The 10,276-nt window shown below is 23.0% G+C and overlaps 1 protein-coding gene across 1 annotated transcript; it reads left to right on the top strand.

Moving 5' to 3' along the window:
- The first annotated feature begins 4,036 nt into the window (after positions 1–4,036).
- Positions 4,037–5,948, top strand: LOC145841132 (uncharacterized). The gene is made up of 6 exons (XM_082948504.1): positions 4,037–4,137; positions 4,326–4,375; positions 4,729–4,956; positions 5,138–5,208; positions 5,409–5,567; positions 5,847–5,948. Exons 1-6 carry the CDS (start codon positions 4,037–4,039, stop codon positions 5,946–5,948), a joined length of 711 nt encoding a protein of 236 aa, XP_082804630.1.
- The last annotated feature ends 4,328 nt before the right edge of the window (positions 5,949–10,276 follow it).

A 10,276-nucleotide genomic window follows, 5' to 3' on the forward strand; every position in this document is an offset into this window, starting at 1 on the left:
ATTTATTTATTCTTAAACAGCTTATATAGTGTTTATAACGAAATGGATACTTAAAAAGTAACTATTATTTTTGTAAATCTTAAAACTCGATATAAGGTTTAAAGAAATTTCCATTACTTAAACTAATATATCTAAGTATAAAAGTATCAAAAACTTAAGTTGCTTAATATACATAAGGTATAATTTTGTATGCAAATAATAAAAAAAATCAGTATAATTGTACACATACATTTAAAACCTTTTTTAAACCTACGAACAAACACCCAGTTTTATGAATAAAGTATACATTGAATATTAATAATTAAAACTTGAGTTATTAAATGGGAACTGGTCAAAATTGCACGAGTACAAAATTGCACGATAATACTTTTGCAAGAAGACAAATTTGCACGAGGGGACAAAATTGCATGGAGACAATTTTGTACTAAGAGTCATTTTGCACAAGTTAAAATTTAGCACAGAAGGTTATTTTTGCACAAAATTAAAAAAAAAAACTAAAAGATAAATTAACAAAAAAACAAAAACAAAATAAAGTTACTGATCGATGGTAAGGATTAGGGGTAACAGTAATAGTAATAAAACAAAAACTAGATAAAAAATATATACAACTAATGAAAAAATACAAAAAAAATACTTAATCCGTGCAAAAATGTCTTCGTGCAAAATTGTCTACTCGTGCAAAAATAACCATTAGTGCAAAAGTGTCTTCATGCAATTTTGTGTTCTAGTGAAATTTAGTCCCCTCGTGAAATTTTGTGGGCTCGTGAAAATTTGACTGCTACCATACTGTTTTTTACAATTTTAAGTTAGGAATACCTAAAAATATTGCTTTTCAAAATACAACTAAAACTAAAACTCTAAAAGTTGTTGGTTAAACTTAAAACTTATCATCTTTAATGTTATTAAAAGTATCAATGGAGCCTAAAGTTTAAATTTGCTTTAGTTTATTTAAAAGATATAAAAGCTTTTTTTGAAAATACTAAATTGTTTTTATTTAATAAAATTTTATTAATAACTACTGTATCTTCTTTTAATACATTATGTTTTATAATTAAGTTTTATAATTCTCAATTACTCGTTTAATAGTTTGAAAGGATATTTCAGTTATTTTATATAATTTTTCAGCGGAAAATGGTTGTGAAATCAATAGTTTTTCTTTTCATTCTAGTTTTGAGCTTCAATATTTCTTCATCTGGTCAGTTTAACTTTTTATATTAACTATATTATACAATAATAAATAGCAAATCAACCTAAAAGTTTATAAACTAAACCTTTAGACGTGATATTTTTTTTTTAATTTTATAAATTAAATAAGCATTCTGATTTCTTATAACTTTAAGTTAAGTAAACCTGTTCTGTATACTAATTTTTGTTCACTAAAAAACTTACGAATATTTATTATATAATTAACTTTCTATAAAAATAAATAAAAATTTGTTTAATAAATACCAACCATCAAACTTTTTACTGATAATTTTGTTCGAAGTTAGAGTTTTTTATCGTTTAATAATTAGATATTGACTTTTTATCACTTTTTTCTAGACGCTGAAGTCTGCAACGATATCATTAAAAAAGAAAGTATTATGTCATTGGAAATGATAAATTCAACTGCTATATCACAAAAATGTTTCTACAACTCAGCTAAAGTAAGTAATTCCAATAAGTTGGTTGTTGAACAGTTCATCTTTTGTAAGTCAAACATAAAAAGTGCAAGACCTATTAAAATGTTTAAAATCATTTGCAATGATACAAAACAAATTGAAAAAAGCAATTGCCCAACGTTTTTGGAAGTTAGAGAAAGTACGATTGAATGTTCAAAAATTTGCTGGACTTTTCCATTCGATTATATTACTTTATGTAATACAAAACCAAATTCATACGTTCTCAGAAATTGTATGATATTACTTTTTAGTTTGTTTATAGTTATAATTGGAATTTGTATCGGAAAGAATTGGTATGCAATAAAAGTTAGTTGTTTAAAATTTTATGAAACAAAACTATTTTATTTAGCTAAAGGCTTAAAAACAATTTTAGTATATTTTTACCATTTAGATAAAATAACATTTGTATTTTCTTTAAGCTTATTCATTTACCTTCTTTTCCTTAAATGATCTTTCATATCACCATTATCATTGTGTTTTTTTATGCTTAATACTTTTTTATTTTATCTTTAAATAATTACCAAACTTAGAAAAATACATGTTGAGAGTATTTTAAATAAAAATAAACTTATTTATTTTATAGCGGTTCCTAATCATAAATGAAGTCTTCGATAGAATTTTCCCTAGAGAGGTAATTTTTTTTTGTAATAAAAATATTACAACTTTGTTAAACTTAGTAACTTTTTTTTAGAAAATAAGGAAAAACAAATTATTTAAAATATGTAACAGTAGTAACACTCAAAAAAGTAATATATATCACTATTCACATAAGTTACTACTAAAGACTTTGTTTAGATTGACTGTAAAGAAACATAATATTTGTTTTTTATAGTACTAAATATATTTCTTATACTTAATATGTTTTTGACTAACACCTTAATTTTCTAAAAAAAATCTTATTTTAAATGACAAAAAAAAACTAAGTGTTCGTTTATTTAAGTTAAACGTTTACTAATAGAACTCATTACTGTTATTGAAATATTATTTTGTTGTATAACACAGTATTTTTAAATAATTTTAAGCTGTGATATAACATGTGATATTCAGTTCTTGCTTTAACTTTAAAATAATATAGACAAACTAAACATTTTATTTGCAATCAGGTTTCGGTGACAAAAAATTGCAACCTCTTTAAGTAAATAAAGTAGTAAACTGTAAATAGTAAAATAAGCTATTTACATTTAAGTAAACTGAGCTAAGACTTTCTTTTTAAGTTAAGAAAAATAAATATATCATTTGATTTTACAAACTTTATGAAAATATACTTGATGTAAATAGTTTGTAATGTTACCTAGTTTAAATTCTAATTTTTAAATTTAAGCTTTTATGTGATTAAAATAAAGTACTAAGATTTAAAATTTCATATTATAACAGCCTACAAAAAAGATGATAAAAAGTTTATTGACTTATAAGTGTCGCTTTAAAAATAATTTTCATCTTTTGTAGCTTGAAAAAATATTTTCAGTGTATTAAAAAAGTATAAGTATCGTTCGACTTTAGATTTAACAAAAAATTTTCAAAACATTAAATAAAAAACATACACACTGTTAATGTACAATGAATATAAGTTGTCTTAAAATGTAAATTTATAGTTTTTAAATATATAAATATTTTTTTATTTAACAGTCACGTGATCTCAACGAATTAGAAGTCGAAGGATTTCTTGGAAAAGTAATTTTCGTTAATAATCAAATATAGATTAGTTTTTTTTTATTTTTTTTTTAATTCAAAAAATTTTGTTGACAGCGTTAGCTACAATAAAAAACATTTAAGTTTTTTTTTCTCAAACATCACATCTAATTAGAATTGAATAAAAATACGAAATAATTGTATGAAAAATTGCTAGTGTTTTGTAAATTACCTAGACAAACTAAGACCAATAATCGATGTTTAAATTCTTTTCAAACAAAACTTAAAAACACAGGGTTCTTTTAGTACAGTTTTAGAATGTTACGACACTCGTCTACAGACCATAGTAGCAGTTAAAGTGCTGCTGAATAAATACGACCAGTGAGTAACTACATTTAGTTTGTTAATTAAATTGTTTAATAAAATCTTCGATAGGGATAAATTTAATGATAGTTAACTTAATGTAATTAATTAATAATGTATTAATGGTTTCATAATTTATACTAAGACAGTAAAATGTGTATAAAATAAATTTTAAATTTAAGTTAAACATATCAATAACTTTTAAATTTCTTTGATATTAATTAGTATTTTACAAATGAGAATGAAAAACATTAATCTTTACTTATAGTAGTTTGATATATTTTAGCTATGTATTCGTTATTTCGACTTTATACTTTCTTAATACTTATTTGTTTTCATAGCACTTAATTTTCTAACAATATATAAATTAAAACAATTCACCGATGGAACTTCCCAAGGAGGCGGTGACACAAGTACGTGGGATGAATGACAATGTCGTTCACCTTTTCAATTATTTCACTGCAAAAAGAAACCGTCACACGAGGTTTTAGTTTTCATAAAATTATACAATATATATTTTCATGTATTCTAAAAACCACAGTGAATTTTTGAAACTTACATAGCATTATGAATACCAAAAAATTCGACAAATGATTTTATTTCAAATATTGTAGTTAGTTTTATATATGAAAACAAACTTAAAATTAAATATTTTAAAACAAGTGTTTTTAGGCTCTGGCTTGAGATGACACCAGAGAGGTTTTACGATGTCTTCCGATGTGGTAAGTATTGTACAACTTTTATTTTTAAATATCAGTTAAAAAAAAGCTAGTAAATACAAAAACATATTTATAGCATAAATTGTGTTCGTATATCTATTTGAGTAGAATTAGCTATTTTTAGCCTATATAAAATATATATATTTGATATGGAAGTACTGTGTTTTGTTTTAAACTTGGTTGTAAAATTTAATAAACATGCTTTTATAAGTTATATAGAATTAAATTAAAACATTACTTATTTAAAAAAATAAGTCATCATAATAAATATCATAAATATCATAAAATCAACAAGCTTAAAAACACCATGACAATGCAAAAATCCTACATAATTTTTTTACTTTGTTTCGATTCAGACACCATCTCCTTTATGAAAAACCAACTTGGTTCGAGCGACATGAAAAAAGAACTGAAGAAATGCGACCCGAGAAGCGTTAGGGAAAATTTTGGAATCTGTTGTCAGGTTCTCGGTGGTCTGAGTTTTTTGCAAGAACAGAACCTCATCCACCGAGATCTCAAGCCTGACAACATTTTTCTCATCAATGGAATTTACAAAATCGGCGACTTTGGACTTGCCTGTCACAGTAAGTACAAACAAGTTAATGATTATAATCTAGTTATAAGTTAAAAAAAAGTACAATTTTTAAATGTTTCAATGTATTTGAAAACATGTTTTAAGTAGTTTATAAGTTTAATGCCTAAAAAAATTTTGCAAACAAATTTTTTTTTTGTTTTTTTATAGTAAATAAGTTTTAATCATTTTAGTGATGGATAGTCTGCAATCTGTGAACCATTCTGGTCATCGTAGCAGCAAGATGTTTATGCCAAAAGAACAGGTAAGTTGTAAAACAAAATATTTTTTGTTAAAAAATTGTTAAAAAAAAAAAATATTGTTTATTAATTACTTCATTTTATTCAAATATAGTTCACATATTCAAGTTAAAAGGTAGAAGCTTTTAATGCTAATTGTTTAAATATATTAATCTTATATAACGTATCAAGCGTATTAAGTGTTTTCACTCTTAAATATTTACAGAAAACACCGCCCTATAACTATGACAGAAAAGTGGATTGCTATTCCGCTTCAATCATAGTATCATTACCCTTCGCATACACGCAGAGGTCACAGTCGTACAAAGAGGAAATAAGAATTATAAAGCGACATGCTTTAAGTCCCATTATCCCTATTAGAATGGTTAGTTAGTTTTCAAAATATATTCCATAGTAGTTTTTAAATCTAATAAAAATAAACAATGCTTAAATCATTTTTATACGATTTAAAAACATACTCTCCAAATGGTAATACAATTTTTATGTAAAAAACTAAGAAGTCGTTTTCAACTAAACTTCTTTCAAAAAACAAGCACTACTTAAAATTGCTTTTATCATTTTGAATTTATACAATCTTTAAGTTCGTGTAAATACTGTAATAAAATAAAATAAGCTTTTATGATTAATTTTAATTTTCTTACAGCGAAACATGCTTGTGAGAGGTTTAGATTACGAAAACCCATCTGTCAGGCCAGACGCAGCGGTGATGTTTAACTTGGTTAAAGAAATAATGGAACGTATGTGAAACACTATGACGTAGTAGTGATGTTGAACTTGGTTAAAGAAGTAATGGAACGCATGTGAAACTACTATGACGTAGTGGTGATATTGAACTTGGTAAAACAGGTCATGGCGCATGTAAGATTAGTTTTTTCAAGTTTATTCGTTGTAGATATTTGTATTACTAGTATGTGTGTTGGTATAAGAAAAAAAAAGATTTTGTTTTCGGAACAATGTATTTGAAAATATTTGTAATGATATGATATCATTAAACTTAAATGTTTTGTTTCTTTTTTTGCTTTTATTGTGAAATTTTAAAAATTTACTCTTAATTTCTAAAACTATTAAAAAGTAAAATGAAAAAATGTTCTAAAAATTATTTAATTTTGATTTCAAAGACATGTCTAATTTGTTGTAGTTGTTATGTATAAAAGCTAAAAAAAAAACGTGTGATAAATAGCTATTTTTTAAGTGTTTTTTCTATGTTTGTAATGTTTTAAATATTTTTAATTGTTCAGTTTGTTTAAATATAAAAACAACTTCTGTTTTTTATCAACTTTAGGCTTTTGACTCTTAAGATTAAAACATAAAACAAAACTTTTAAATATTGATATACATTTGAAATGAAACCTTAATAGATTAATAAACAAAAGTTTTAGTTTTATTATAGTAAAAGCTTATAATAAAAAGGTAAACATTTATTCGCTGATTGCTAGGATTTTTTTTACTTTTCATTCTAAGATTTTTCTCATGCTTATAAATGCTATAAAAACCTAGTTGCATTTTAATTTTTTTTAATCTTGGTTTGCTGTTTGTTTTTTCTTTTATTTTCGATTGCAATATTTAGCATGAATTTTGGTGTTACTTTTTGCGTTTTCAATAATAAAAAAAACTATGATTATTGGATTATGATTATATTTTTAAAACACTTTAAATGTGTAGAAGTGAGTTATTATTTCGTGTTTGTTGTAATAACTATCCCTCTCTACATATTTTGTTACTATTTTTAATACTTTTATGAAAAACAAAATCATTAGTCCATCTTTAAAAACTTTATTTTATTTATTGGTTCTGTTGAAAATAGAATGAACATCCAAAATAATTTAAATTTATAAAAAAAACTTGGATAAAATGTTTTATTAAAACGAGAGAAAAACTTTAAGGAAGTAAGTTGAGAAATTTGTACGTCATCTTTGTGTTAACAGCATCAAATTGATGTAAGAACGTAGAACTTAACTTTACCTTTAGTTTACATAAACAATCACTTTATAGCAACAACCTTTTTTTAACTGTTAAAGTTTTACAACACAATTATAAATATAATAATAAATTAGTAGTTGTTTTTTTGTTCTAAATCCTCTAAAGCATTTGTGTTTAGATATTTAGTTTTAGTTTATTTATTTATTCTAGTTAAATTTCTAGTAAAATTAAAATAATTTTTAAACTAGTTTTTTTGACAGACCAATTCTATAATTTTCTTATAAAGCTTTAAAAAGGTTTAAAATAAAAAAAGGTAATATTTTTGTGTTATTTAAGTTTTTACCTTAAACAAAACTTGCTAAAGTTATCTATTATTAAATAAGCATTAAATAGTAAAACGAAAATACATTGAAAAAGTCTAAAAGTTTGCAACATCTGTAGTTACAAATGTTTTACAATTTTTCTAGAGATGCTAAACGTTTTTAAAAAAAAAAAAAAAAAAAAAAATTAGTACAAGTTATTCAAAAGAATAAAAGTAAGCACAAATAAATTTGTAGTTTACTAATATAAATACTTAAGCAATGGTTTTTAAGCTTACTACAAAACCAGAATTTTTAAATTGCGTACTTATTCAGCTATGAGTGGTTCGAATAAATGTAAATAATATTAACAAGGATTAATGCTACATGTTTCTTAGAATTTATGTTGATGAAAGATAGTTAATCCTAACTTATCAAGTTTAAAATCAAAATAGTAAAAAACTGTTTATTTATTTTCACTATAACCTATAAATTTTGTAACTAGATTTGTGCTTTTTTATGATTTTTATTCTACTGTATGCTTTCTTTTTATAATAGTTTTAGTTAATTTAAAGCTAATGAAAAACCAAACGACAGGAAAGTGTAAATTTCTATTTGAACAAAATTGGTCAAATTATGTAAAATACTATCAATCATATTAAATATTGAAGTTTATATTAGTTTTTCAGCATATCAATCATAAGAAAATCTTTACACGTTTCGTAACTTTATATCCAAGTGGTTTACAACTTTTTAATCATTTTATCTAATTATAAATAGTTTCTTTCAAGTTTCCGACTTACTTAAACATTTATCTTTTGTTTCTAAGCTTAGTATTCTTACATAATTTTTAAATCCTTCACATCATTTACAAGTTTTATAACTCTATACAGAAAACTAAATAAAAATTGTTAGATTATTTTTTAATTTTGGTTTTAGTTTAAAGTGAATAAGAAAGTTAAATAATATTACAACAAAATTTTATAACATATTTTAGAAAACATTTTATATTAGGGTTAACTAAATTTAGTAAATAGCTAAAATTACAAATGTGTTTTTAAACGACACTTACCGATATTAATTTATTGATAAGTTTAACAAATACAAGCATGTTTTCTCTATATTAGATTAAATTAAAACGTAATTAAAACATGACTGTCATTATTAAACAGAAGTTTGACTTTTTTGTTAAAAATTTTTTGAATAAAATAGAAAAAAAATTAAAACACCAAATAAGTTAACCATTATTAGATGTCACATATTTTTATGTGAGTTTAAACATTACGTGCTTTAAAAGCTTTTAAAATATAATTAAGTAGATGACAAGTAGAATTACAACTATTCAGTAATTTTTATTATAATTTTAGTTCTTAAGATTTTATATATGTTTTGTATTAAAACAATTGAAAATTGTTATATTTATCTCTACAAGTATAAGTAAGTCAATAAACATAGTTTTTGTATGACTAAAGTTTAGAGTATAATATCTACTATAACAAATTAAAACTTATGTCTTATTTCTTTTTTTAGCTAATTTATGTAATTATTATGTTTGCGTGTAAAAATAAAGGCTTTTTTAGCTTTAAAAGTATAAAAAAATGTTTTGCATAAATCATTGAATAGATTGGTAGTTCATTCTTAAACTTTTTATGACTCAGATAGTTTAAATCGGAATTAGTGTTAGTCTTTATTTAATTTTTTACTTATGTAATTGTTACGAAATTCAAGTTCGAAAAAAAAGTATTAAAATTTATGATTAATTAATGTTTTATTAGACAGCTCTAATAAAGAAAGGCGTTTAAAATATAATAAATTACGAGTACAATAAAGTATTACCAGTTTGATAACTGTTTTATATCAGCAAAGAAAGTATAATTTAGTTTTGTAGAATTTGCTAAAAACGAGATTAATAAATTTTGCTTCAATGATAGTTTTCTTGCGTTAATTATTGACAAAACTTGCAATTGTTTTACTGTTTAAATGTAAAATATGATTTATTATTTTATAACCTTTTTTACTTTTTACAAAATTGTTTTTATAACGAATTAAATTGTTTACTAGAAATTGTATAAAACTTAAAAATGTTATCTTGAAATACAATTGAAAGTTTTTTTTTACTATCATGTTAACAAACTGCCAAATTAAAGTGTAAAAACTTTTTTAAAAAGAAGTTAAGTTGGATATTAAATACTTCAAATTTCGTATAACAAATGTTTACTTTTAGTAATATTTCGCATGTTCAAATATTGTTTAAAGTCAATTATACAGCTATAATACTATGTGTATTAAAGCTGTAAAATTTACCTAGCCTAAGGACGATGTTTATCTTAATCAAAAATTAATTTACATTGTTTAATGTAAATTACTTTTCAATTTGACCTTATAGAATTGAAAATCCTTTGAACTTTGTGAGATCACAATCTCTAACGACTAAAAAGAATGAAATAATACTATTAATTAGAAAGAAATATTTTAATCTTCACAAATATTTGCAATGAAGAACAGTTTAGCTTTAAAATTTAATGTAAATAATAGTATTATACAATGAATTCAAATGTTGAAAAAATGTATTGTAGGGAAGTATATAGTTGTCCATAATCAGGGAATACTATTTAGCGTGTAAAACTTACAATAAAGCGACTACAATTATTTTTAAAACAACTACTTTAAAAATAACATTTTCCTAATTGACTTTAAAAAATTATATATTTAATATAAAATAGAAAAGTTCTAAACATTTGGGTTTGTAAGAAATCGCATCATTTTTAATACGAAAAATTAAAAAATTTTATAAGTAGGTGTTTTGTTTATTATTTGTTAATAACTAAACTTAATGTTTTTTATAAAGTTTTAC

This window comes from Thalia democratica, chromosome 7, assembly GCF_965202585.1.
Source record: "Thalia democratica chromosome 7, ktThaDemo2.hap1.1, whole genome shotgun sequence".
Lineage (NCBI taxonomy): Eukaryota > Metazoa > Chordata > Thaliacea > Salpida > Salpidae > Thalia > Thalia democratica.

Coding starts and splice junctions, on each gene's coding strand:
- LOC145841132 (XM_082948504.1), top strand. CDS start 4,037: ATGGAACTTCCCAAGGAGGCGGTGACACAAGTACGTGGGATGAATGAC. Junction 4,376..4,728: donor TTACGATGTCTTCCGATGTG/GTAAGTATTGTA, acceptor GTTTCGATTCAG/ACACCATCTCCTTTATGAAA. Junction 5,209..5,408: donor TGTTTATGCCAAAAGAACAG/GTAAGTTGTAAA, acceptor AAATATTTACAG/AAAACACCGCCCTATAACTA.